Genomic DNA, 10,974 nt, shown 5'->3' on the forward strand with positions numbered 1-10,974 from the left:
AAGCTGTAAAGCAAACATTTGCCCAAAAGTCAACAGAGAAGTGTGCATGCTGTGGGATCTAGGGACCCACCTCCTGTATCATGGCAGCATCTGCCTCAGCTTCTGAAACCTTGCTCTGGAATTCTCCATCCACTTCTTTGGCCTCATGTTGCAGGGCTGCCACTGCCTTCTCCAGCATGAGGACACCATCAGCTGTCTTGTTGGCCTCCAGCCTGAGCCGTGTGATCTCCTGGGGGAGGCAAAGGCACGATGCTCAGTCAGAGCATAGTCACTCTTGGTGCACTGGGATATGGAACTGTTGGGACCTGGCTCCTTCCACAGACTTGGGTCCACCATGTGGTGGCCAAAGCGATGTGCCACAGAGATCTCCATTAGATAAACCTGTCTGCAGAAATCCCCACGCATCCACTCTTTTAGAATCACCTCAAGTATCTCTACACACTCCTCTATAGACAAGCCAACAGAAGTCAGTGCATCAGGTCCAACACAAAGATGGCTGGAGTCACAGCCACCTGCTCCTCCATGGCTGGTCCTTCCAAACCCCTTTCTGTCAGCAACAACCACCAGGGCCTGTCCTCACCTTCTGGATCCCAAAGGTGATCTCCTTTGCTTCCCCTGCAGTGCTGCTGGCTGCCTTGGATTCAGCAGCAGCATTGCCCAGGATGGCTTCAGCTCTGTCAGTCTTCTCCTTGGCACTTGTCACCATGCTGCTGATAACCTGGAGCCTCCTCATTGCATCCTCAGCTTCCCTTCTCTTGTCATCTGCCTGCAGGTTAAACCCTGAAAGAAACACATAAGAAAATGGAGCAGGGCTTTACATTGTGAGAACTCAAGAGGCATGGAGAAGGAAGAGCTCTCCCACAGTCCTGGCTTGGTTTAGACACCTTCCAGAAAGCCTGGCAATGATGAGGATAGGACAGGAAGGAAAGGAAGTGAGCAGTTTCTAGAAAGGACTTGCTGTTCTCCTTGTAGGAGCTGCTGTACTGGCTGGGGCACTAAGATGGCCTCCTGGATGTCCTGGACCCTGAGGACACATTCCCCTACAGCAGATCCAACCCAGAGCAGCCTGTGATGCTCCCACCTTGCTTAGGAGTGCACTTCTGGCAGAGACCATCAGCATTCTGCCCAGCATGCTCCACTGCAACGTGAAACTTGGGTGCAAGGGAGGGGTCAGAAGGGAAAAAATTACCACGCAGACTCTTCAGGATCTGTTCCACTTCATAAAAGGTGGCATTGCCAGCGCTCACAGCCTGCAGGGCTGTGCTCCTGGCAAGGTTGGCTCGGGACAGCAGCTGAGTCAGCATCTGAGACAGAACAAGAGGACACAGTGAGGTGAAAAACATGGCAGAGAATCATCCCAGAATGGTCATAAGAACCACAATGGTCATCTGCAGGCAGCCATGCTGAGAGTGAAGACCCACAAGCCTGTTCCCACATGCCTGCCATTGCCCCTGAATCCAGGTGAGCACAGTCTGATCCATCAGCAGAGGTTTCTATGAGTGCTGCTCAACTGGCTCAAGCTGCTGTAGCCATCCTAGCTCATATCTGTCCTGGGGCATGTCATTAACCTGCCTTACATGCAGGAGGTGTGCTAGTGGGAGCCTGCATCAGAACTTCTGTGCAAGTGAGGTATCAGCCCATGTCTTACCGCTCTCTCGCCTTCTCCTCTCTGCAAAAGCTTCTTGATTTCTTCCTCCCAGCGGCCCATGTGGCTCTGCAGCTGCCTGTACTGTGCCATGTACATGTCCACCGTGCTCAAAAGACCAGCTGCATCCTGCTTCAATTGGGAAGCCTCCCCCTGGAACACAAAGATGGGGACACTGCTTTGGAGGCCCAGTGTTACCCTACTGCTCACAGGGAAGTGAGGAATGGGATAACCACCAGTGCCTGTCCAGAACTGGGGAGGGCTGAGCTGTGGAATGGGCAGGAGGGAGGGCACAGTGAATGAAAGGTGATGTCCTGATCCCACAGGGACAAAGCTCTCACCTCAAAGGACCCAAAACTGGTCTTGGTCAGGCGGGACAGAGAGCTGAGGATCATCAGGCTGCTCTGATAAGCCTTGTCTGCTTCAGTGACTATCCTGTTGGCATCAGCCTCCAGGCCTCCAGCCAGCGACTTCAGCTCCTCATACCTGTGCAGACAGAAGAGCTGAACCCAAGGGCAAACCTAAGCCTTACCATTCTGCATCCAATGTTACTGAAACATAGCCAGGGAGGCAGGGAATGGGGCTTGGAAACAGGGCTTCACCCCACACCCTTTTCCCTGCACTTACTTCCTGAGCAGCCCTTGCAGGGAGCCTGGCACCTCTGCATCCCCGCTCACTGCTGCCTGCAGCAGCTCCAGTGCCTGCTGTGAGTCGTCCTGTGCTGCCTTCGCCGCCTGCTGGATGATGTTGGCTGCCTGCATGTGGCTGAAAGGCACAGGGGGTCTTTGTCATAGGGGCTGCACACTCAGGTTCCCTCCTTTGATCTCCTTTGTGGTTTTATCCAGCAGAGTCAGATCAGGTTCTCGCAGACAGTGTAACGTATGTGAGAATGGGTACCCACACTTTGGGATCATCTGCCTTGCTTGCCCCTTCTGCATCTGCCCAGGGTAGGGCAGCACAGGGGAAGAGGCTGATGCTGCCTGATCCAACTGGATGCCCATGGACCAAACTCTGGCCAGGAAGGTGTTTCCAAAACACCCCATCCAGCACCACTCCCAAAGCCAGCAGAGCACAGCAAAGGCAACCCTGCAGACACTTCTTCCCCTGCTCTGGGACTTGTACAGAGCTCATAGAGCTGTAGCATCAGGTAAGGCCACTGAACAGGGCGCTCCTGGGCCCCTGCCCTCACCCAAGGAATGGCTCACCTGTCAGCTAGACTCAGAGCCTCCTGGGCCAGGAGCAAGATCTTGTTTGAGCCTCCAGGAAAGTGTGAAACCGGAATATCCTGGGGGGAGAGAGAGGTGTGAATGCTCTGCCCTGTCCTTGCTTCTGATTTGGCAAGAAAATTAATAACTATGGCATACTAGGTCTCCAGAGCCACCCTGATCAGTAGCTCCTGGCTCCCAGCCCCACATAAAGAGCCTGCCATATCCACCTCTACTCATAGAATAAATGTAACAACTAGAATACATGAAGTTCTTGCTTTCTCCATGGACTCTCTCAGCTCAGGGTTTGTAGCATGGTGCATACACACACATTGCCTTACCGCTCGACTCAGAGAGGCTCCACTGCGGCTCAGGTCCAGCCTGGCTGTCTCCAGCAGCCTCCTGACATCTTGTGCCTGCCGCTCGTATTGCCTGCCCAGAGACATCAGTCTCTCCACTGCTGCCTTGGCATCATCCAAGCGGCTCTGGCAGGTGGACCCTTGTCCCTTCAGCCTGGTCACACGGCTTTCTAGGGATCTGTCAGAAGCTGGTGAGAAGGAAAGAGACATGCAGCGGTGAAAAGAAACTCAGAACAGCAGAGACAGCAAAACTTTGCAATGGCACAGATTGCTCTTTCCCTGGGACTTCTGGTGGCCCAATGCCTTGGACATGCTTGGAGAAATACAGAAAACTACTCCACTCTGTCATCTTCTGTGTGCTGCTTCTGCACAAAGGACTGATGTCCTTTCCACCCAGAAGCAGATCCTCATCAGCTGCTCCCCCAGCCCTGCCTGACAGCAGCCATTATGTGGTACCTTGCAGGCTGAGAGCTTCTCTGAGGATGGCCTGCAGTGTCTCCTCAGCCAGCTGCATCTTCCTCTCCAGCTCCTGGCCCACAGCCCCACCTCCATTTTTCACCTCTGATGAAAGCAGCTCCATCTCCTGCAGCTGCTGCAGGTACAGGTCCACCTGCAACCACAGAAAATCAGGTCATTGGATGCTGGGTGACTGCCTAAAAGATTCTCAAAAGCTGGAGCATCAGCACAACCCTGCCTGAAGAGCAGGGACCCAAAGCCCAACCCGTGACAGGGACAGGCAGATGGATAGGTGGGCACTCACCTGGGCTTTCACTTGGCTGTAGCAGGCTGGGCACTCACTCTGCTCACAGTTGGGACCCCCAAAACCAGGCTTGCAGATGCAGCTCCCATCATTCCGGCACTTCAGGGGCTCAGCCCCCACTGAGTTGCAGCTGCAGGCTGCACAGTGAGAGGTCAGTGGCCAAGGACCCTCTCCCATTTGGTCTGGGTACATCTTTCCACTCACTACCTCTCCTAATTCTCCCTAACCTCACTTCCCTATATCTCACCTGCAGTTGTGTCTTCTCCCATGCTTGGGAGAGGGACCTGGCTGAGACACACCACTTGGCTTGGGAGAGTGCACTGAGTAAACACCACTCGGTACCTCCACCAGGGTGGAGCAAACACTGAAAGCCACAAGGTCAAGTGCAAATACACCACATTGTCCCCTTTAAGCTCTCTTGCACTCCAGCATGGATTTCCTTACTCATCCCCAGTGCTGTTTCTCAAACTATGCCCACCACAGACACTCCTGCTTGACCACAGGGAGCTGCTCTTTGGCTTGTTGAAACCTCCTGCACCCACTGGACACCAGAGCACAGCCCCACACACCCATCCCTGCCCTCATACCTCGGCACTTGTCAGCAGGGTTGGGGGCCAAGGGGTTCCCAAAGAAGCCATCCTTGCAGCGCTCACAGTGGAAGCCAGCCGTGTTGTAGATGCACTTGAGGCACTCTCCTGTCCGGCGATCACAGTTCCCTACAGCGTTGGGCTCCACGTTGCCGTTGCACTGGCACAGCTGGCATGGCTGGGAGGCTGCAGGATCTCCAAAGTAGCCATCGGCACAGAACTCACAGCTGGGCCCTGCAGAAGGGAGAGACTGTTGGACCAACACTGGCAGCCACCTGCCCACAGGGATGGGGACACCGCTGACACCAACGCCCATGTGAGCATCACAGCTCTCTGAGGATGCCTGGAGGCTGCACACTGAGCTCACAGCAAAAACTGGGCATGGTGGCTTTCCTTGGTCAAGTTACGCAGTGCTGGGGCCTATAAATTCTGCTTTCCTCCCTCCCCATCAGCCCTTTCTCCATCAACTTAATCAATTTGCACAACAGCCTTTCCAAAAGATTATTTGAGCAGATGTATGCGTATGTATTTCATGCATTTCCAGGGCAGGGCATGCACAGTGGGTCCCGGTGCTTTGCTGAAACATCTGGTTAAAAGCAAGAGTACACAGGTGAGGAAGCCTTGGGGAGAAGACATTGCCCCCCCAGCCCCAAGCATCCCAGGCAGCAAGCACACGCATAAGGCACATTAAGACTTCAGGGGATGGGCTAATGGCAAAAATGACCTGAGCCTTACCTGCAGCTCCAGGAGGGCAATGGTCACAGACAACCTCTTCCCTGCCTGGCAGCACTGAGCAGCTCTGGCCGTGGCCACAGGGACATGCTCTGCAGCTGTGTGGGGGCCGGGGGTCTCGGTAGGAGCCAAATGGACAGCTGATGATGTTCCCCACATTTTCATCTCCCGAGTAGCATTCGCCTGAGGAAGAAGGGACAGGGCATGGGGCAACCAGTTGGCCATCAGCCCAGCTGTCCCCTCTGCAGGACACCCTGCACTGCTCTGAGGATGGGCAACTCAGCTGTTTCCTTTGAATCAAAACACAGGAGGGGATATACAGCATGTGAAGCAAATGGGCTGATGAATTCTCCATTGAGGCTCCACCAAACCACATCACTGTCCAAGCTGCAAAGTGCACTGTTTTGAGCTCACACTGCAACACTGTGGGCTGCTCTGACATAAAGGGCAGCAAATCATTTCCACATCACTCCCTGATGTCTGTTCCAACCTCACACACCCAGCAAGCTCAGAGAGGTCACAGTTTTTCTTACCAGTATCTGGGTCACAGATCCCTCCTCCGTGGCAGTTGCAGGGCACACAGATGCTGAACGGCCCCATGTGAGGTGCATCCCTCCTGTAGCCAGCAGCACATCGCTCACAGAACTGCCCCTGGTAGCCATCGGGGCACTGGCACTGCTCCACCCAAGGTGCCAGGACGCCGGCAGTGGGCTGTGCTGACACCAGGGTGATGTTATCGATGTAGCCGGTGCCTGGTGGGAGATGTGGCACATCACCACCAAGAGTCTGGGTCTGCGAGCCCCATGTATCTACATGCTGATCTCTGCAAGGTCACCTACAACTTCAGTGGGCAGATGGACCTTGGCCGAGGTTTTTCTTACCCTGCCCATCACTGTTGGCATCTAGCTTAAAAATTCATGATTTACCTCTGCCCACATTACAGCACTTTTTAAAATACCTTTTAGTACAGCTGTATCCAGCTATGTGCCTCCAGCAAGGTGAGCTGGTCTGTCCCCTTGCTGCCCCCCTCACTTACTGTACTCCCCAAAGGTGGCTCGGATCCAGAGGGCAGTCAGGTTTCCCAGCAGCCTGCGGTACTCAAAGTAGTTCAGCCTGGGGCTCCACTTGCTGCTTGGGTGCTCGTCCAACCTGCACATGGAGCCAAGTGGAAGCAGTGTTCAGGAACATGGGATGTCCCAGCTGCTCTCTCCCATCTCCCTCCAGAGTCCAAAGCGCTAACACTCTCCTCCCACACAACTTGTACCAAGCACAGCGCCCATCCCCACCCCAAAGCAGATCTTCTACAATCCCTTTTGGCCTCTCCTTGTTTATGAGGAGAGATGCACACAAGCTGAACCCAGGTCCAAATGGGGCGACTATTTGAGCCTGGCCACCTCTGAGGGACCATCACTGAATCCACAAGCTCACAAAGGCTCTTTCCGCAATCCCAAGCACCCTGTCACCTGAAGGTGTAGGTCTCGCTGACACCACAGGGTAGGACTTTCCCAGAGGGCAAGAAGGGGGCAGTGACTCGGAGTCCACCTCCTTCAAGGATCACATCATGGGGAGAAGGCAGCCGCCCCCCTCGGTCCAGGCGGTAATCAAAGGAGAGAGTCTGGCCATAGCTCAGCTGTTGGTTCCCGAGGAATTTGGCTGCACAGGGAAGCAGTGGAGAAGAGCAGAAGGAAGAAATTGAAGGCTTAAAATCTTTCTTTCCCTCCATGCAGTCAGACCAAGAATCACTGTGCCGGCAGCCACCACCGCCACCTCCCAGGCTGTGGAAGCACTGGGGTACCACCTCCCTTCCCCTTCCTTCTGCCCATGCCACACCTTCCCCAGCCCCACAGACTCTTCAATTACCCAATTCCCCCCCAAACCAGCTCAGGCCTGAGCTCAGCTCCATGCCATACTCCCCATGCCTACCAGGTGCCACGAAATACAGCGCTTCCCATCTCCTTGCTGCTATGAACACATCCTGGTGGCGTGGAGACCATTCGAGTTCGGCTGGGGACCCGTCTTCATGGACACCTGTCCAACCTTCAGGACCTGGAGAGCAAACAAGGAGAAGGCACCAACAGTCAGACCCCTCCTTGTACGCCAGCCCTGAGGATGCAGGGACATCTTGTTCAGCCTCACCTTGCTGGAAGGTGGAGGTGATCTTGTGGACACTGTAATTCTCAGCACTGACACATGAGGATGAATGTCCATAGCAGAAGCATGGAGAGCACCCAGCCAGATTCCTAGCATCCAAGTTATAGAAGTTTTGTTTGCACCTGGAAAAGGAAGATGACATAATATCCGTGTGATTTCTCCTCTTGTGCTCAGCCTGCTGTAGAACACAAACCTGCAGACACCCACCTGTCACACCGCTCACCGGTGACACCGACCTTGCAGATACAACGGCCCGAGATGCAGTCCGCTGTGCCAGCGGGGTCACAGGCACACAGCTGGCTCCTGCAATGGGGACAGTGGGAACACTACAGGGACCTCCAGCTCAGCCAGGAGCTCACTGCCCCAGCACAGCTGTCATACGAAACATCAGAGAATCTCCCAGTGGGATAATAATAGGGCAAAGTGAGGAAGAAGAGGATGCAGCAGTGATGCCCCAGCACAGGACAGCCCCAGAACTTACTGCCCATATCTCTGGCACCCGGCCTCGGAGAGGGAATGGAAGCCTGGCTGGCAGCGGTCACATTTCTCACCCATCACGCCGGGCTTGCAGCTGCAGCGGCCATTGCCGTCACACTGTGTGCTGAGGGAGCCTGCAGGTGGTGGGACAGGGAGATCAGGGGGGTGCCTCCATGGTGGGATGTCCTTTGGGGAGCAGCTGGAGGATTCGTTCTGCCTACCACCAGAGTGAGGGTGCTTTGCAACACACCTCCTGTCCCCAGGTGAGCTCTGGAATCAGTGCAATTAAGGGACCTCCCAAATTCTACCTAACATGGCAACACACAGACTCTTTGGGACTGACTCATGAGGCTTGGGAACACTTCAGCTCCCTGTGCTTGGGCTTGGCCAGCACCCTCTGTGATAAGGACATGAGCAGTTTGCTGTGGGGACACAGGTCCTGATCACTTGCCAAATTCAAGACAGAGAGAAGCAGGCGTCCTCCTGGACATGGAGCAATATGCCTCAACGTAGCTTGTTTGGGGAATTTTTTGGGGTTTTTCCTCTTTTCCTTCTGCCACCATCCACAATGTCTGCCATGTCTGCAGAGCCCAGCCTTGCACAAGAGTGAGCTCATCTAATGGCACTGGATATCAGCAGAGGAACCTCTTGAGCATCATCCCAGTGGGTGTCACACCATGCTGAGAAGAGCAAGGGGCTGGATCCACAGAGGCAGCACAGTTTGCTGAAGGACCCCACCCCACATCCCTGGTTGGAAAACAAAGTGAAAACCCAACACATTGGTCCCTGTGGGTGCCCCATACCGTGGGGGTGGCAGTGGCAGGGCAGGCAGCAGTCCCCATCCCACTGGCGGTAGTATCCATCCTTGCAGCGCTCACAGTGGACACCCGCTGTATTGCCCATGCAGCCGAGGCAGCGGTACCCATTGCCCGTCTCCATCAGCAGCTGCCAGTCAAAGACACACTGCCTGGACATCCCATTGCAGTCACAAGCTGGAGAAAAGAAAAGAGCAGCGTCTGAAGAGGGTCAGAGGGATGAGAGCTGAATATGAAGCTCAACCACGACTCAAGGAACATTCCTTCCCCAGGCTCCTGTGGCACAGATCAGCCCTGCAGCACAGCCCCACAGCCCTGTCCCCCTCTGCTGGGGTTCCTGGGGCCATGCAGTGCCTCCTGGCTCCCTGCTGCAGTGCTGCCAGATGCCTCACACACCCATTAGTGCACACATACCAGACAGACACACTCAGTGAGCAGCTGCTGACGAGAAAGAAGATGACCTCATGTGCCAGCAAACACGGAGTGAGGTTTTCCAGCCCTGGCACGCTCAGCCCTTCAGTAGGACCAAGAGTGAGAAGAGCTTCTGCGGACACAGTCAGCACCCAAAGGGCACAGAGCATAGAAACAATCCAACATAGAAACACGAAAATGAGAGTTTGCTTTTCCTCAGTGCTTCCACTCCCCACCTGCATGCTTGGTGTCAGTCCCTTCCCCTCCCCTCCATGCAGAAGCACCGATCCCCACCCACACCTCACCCTACATGATCCGAGGGCCTGTGCCAAGTTGCATGGCACGGCTCCCGCAGGGAACAAATGCCTGTTCTCAGGCCTTGCTCCAAGGCTGGAGCGTATTCAGAGCCAACTCCCAGCATGGCAGTTTCCAGGTTCGCTAACACAAAGCCATTTGAGATGCTGTTGCAGATCAGTGCCATTGGTTCTGTTGCTGATTCTCCTGGAAGCCTACGGTCTCCAGCAGCAGCCAGGTGCCCCAAGGCCCCACCACCATCCCCTGACTCTCAGGGCTCTGGGGAAGGGGCTGCTCTGGAGGGCAGGGGGCCGCACTGTAATGTGGAAGGCTTGGGGCACACACCCAGCAGGATGTCACTCCTAAAGCTTTCACCCACTGAGCACGATGATCAAGAACTGGTTGCTCTGGTGGTGCAAATTCAAGTATCAGAATGGCTTAGAGAACAAGAACGGAAAGCTCTGTTGGCTGCAGGGCACCACGAAGCCACCTGCCCAACCCATATGAGCCCATCCACGAGGAGCCCTTCTTCCAGCAGCCTCTCCACACAGATCTGTGTGCAGTGCAGCAAATCCATTGCAGCAACACAACACAACCTTTCTGCTTTGCAGCCCTGGCCTTCCCAGCATGGCTCACATGTCCTGCAGCCAAGGCAGCCAGCAGAGGTGGGACATTAAAACCTACACCAGGATTTTGAAATGCAGTTATGGCTGCGGCAGTAATTACTCAATTAGCAGGGAAACCTAATCAGTCTGTCCGTTAAAAACCCGCTCATTCAGCACTTATTTTCCCTTATCAGCTTCCACTGCACTTAAACGAAAGCTGATACCAAAGGACCAGCTCTGAACCCAGCAAAGCTCATTGCCAAGCAGCAGCAGCAGCATGACAGACACATTAAACAACCCCAAAGTTGCTCAGCATTTATGAAATACACATGATTTGGGTCTTTTGGGCTGCATGCATCCCACAAGGCCCCACCTCACACAGACACAAGCTCTGCACGTACTGTTGCACAGAGCCTGGATGTGCCCTGCTCCTCCTCGGGCTCAGTAACACACTGTTTATCAGGCAGCAGACAAACAGGCAGCCGTTCCCCAGCCACATCCCACCCAGGCAGCCAGGCTTTCCCCACTAAGCAATAAAGGGATTACACCTAAACAAGGATTTAAAGGAGACGCAGGTAATAAAGAAACAACATCTGAGTGCTTCTGGGAATCTAGCTCCAGAGGAAACCTTAAGAGAAGCACCTACAGACCCACGTTTATCCCCAGCAATGGAGTGGGACCCAGCAGAAGAGCACTGCACCCAAATGGTTCCCCATTACCGCGGCCCTAAAGCCGAGCCCCTGACCTTCCCCAGCCCTCACCTTCTCCTCCGTTGGTGCTCAGGGCTGCAGGCAGGAGGGACACAGCCAGGGTGAGGAGCCAGCATGCGGCCATCGCTGCAGCCCCAGGGTGGGCGCTGGGCACACAGAGCCCCAGCTCCAGGCTGCTGCTCTAAGGCTTTGCTTTTCCTTTTTTATCGGCTGCTCCACCTGA

At 54.8% G+C, this 10,974-nt stretch overlaps 1 protein-coding gene across 1 annotated transcript in view; it reads right to left on the minus strand.

Moving 5' to 3' along the window:
• LAMC2 (laminin subunit gamma 2) overlaps positions 1-10,974 on the minus strand; it is a 15,250-nt gene extending 4,276 nt beyond the window's left edge. Inside the window, exons 1-21 of the mRNA XM_015869585.2 lie at positions 10,803-10,974; positions 8,720-8,908; positions 7,921-8,050; positions 7,647-7,742; positions 7,425-7,561; positions 7,212-7,334; positions 6,752-6,941; positions 6,325-6,437; positions 5,822-6,040; positions 5,292-5,471; positions 4,557-4,790; positions 3,970-4,106; positions 3,666-3,819; positions 3,192-3,397; positions 2,851-2,930; positions 2,273-2,410; positions 1,987-2,131; positions 1,649-1,798; positions 1,190-1,304; positions 581-780; positions 71-229 (exon numbers count right to left, since the gene is read on the minus strand). Of these exons, the coding sequence (XP_015725071.1) occupies positions 71-229; positions 581-780; positions 1,190-1,304; positions 1,649-1,798; positions 1,987-2,131; positions 2,273-2,410; positions 2,851-2,930; positions 3,192-3,397; positions 3,666-3,819; positions 3,970-4,106; positions 4,557-4,790; positions 5,292-5,471; positions 5,822-6,040; positions 6,325-6,437; positions 6,752-6,941; positions 7,212-7,334; positions 7,425-7,561; positions 7,647-7,742; positions 7,921-8,050; positions 8,720-8,908; positions 10,803-10,875 (3,168 nt within the window). The 5' untranslated portion in view covers positions 10,876-10,974. The remainder of the gene's footprint in view (positions 1-70; positions 230-580; positions 781-1,189; positions 1,305-1,648; positions 1,799-1,986; positions 2,132-2,272; positions 2,411-2,850; positions 2,931-3,191; positions 3,398-3,665; positions 3,820-3,969; positions 4,107-4,556; positions 4,791-5,291; positions 5,472-5,821; positions 6,041-6,324; positions 6,438-6,751; positions 6,942-7,211; positions 7,335-7,424; positions 7,562-7,646; positions 7,743-7,920; positions 8,051-8,719; positions 8,909-10,802) is intronic.

The sequence above is a fragment of the Coturnix japonica genome, chromosome 8 (assembly GCF_001577835.2).
Source record: "Coturnix japonica isolate 7356 chromosome 8, Coturnix japonica 2.1, whole genome shotgun sequence".
NCBI classification, from domain to species: Eukaryota; Metazoa; Chordata; class Aves; order Galliformes; family Phasianidae; genus Coturnix; species Coturnix japonica.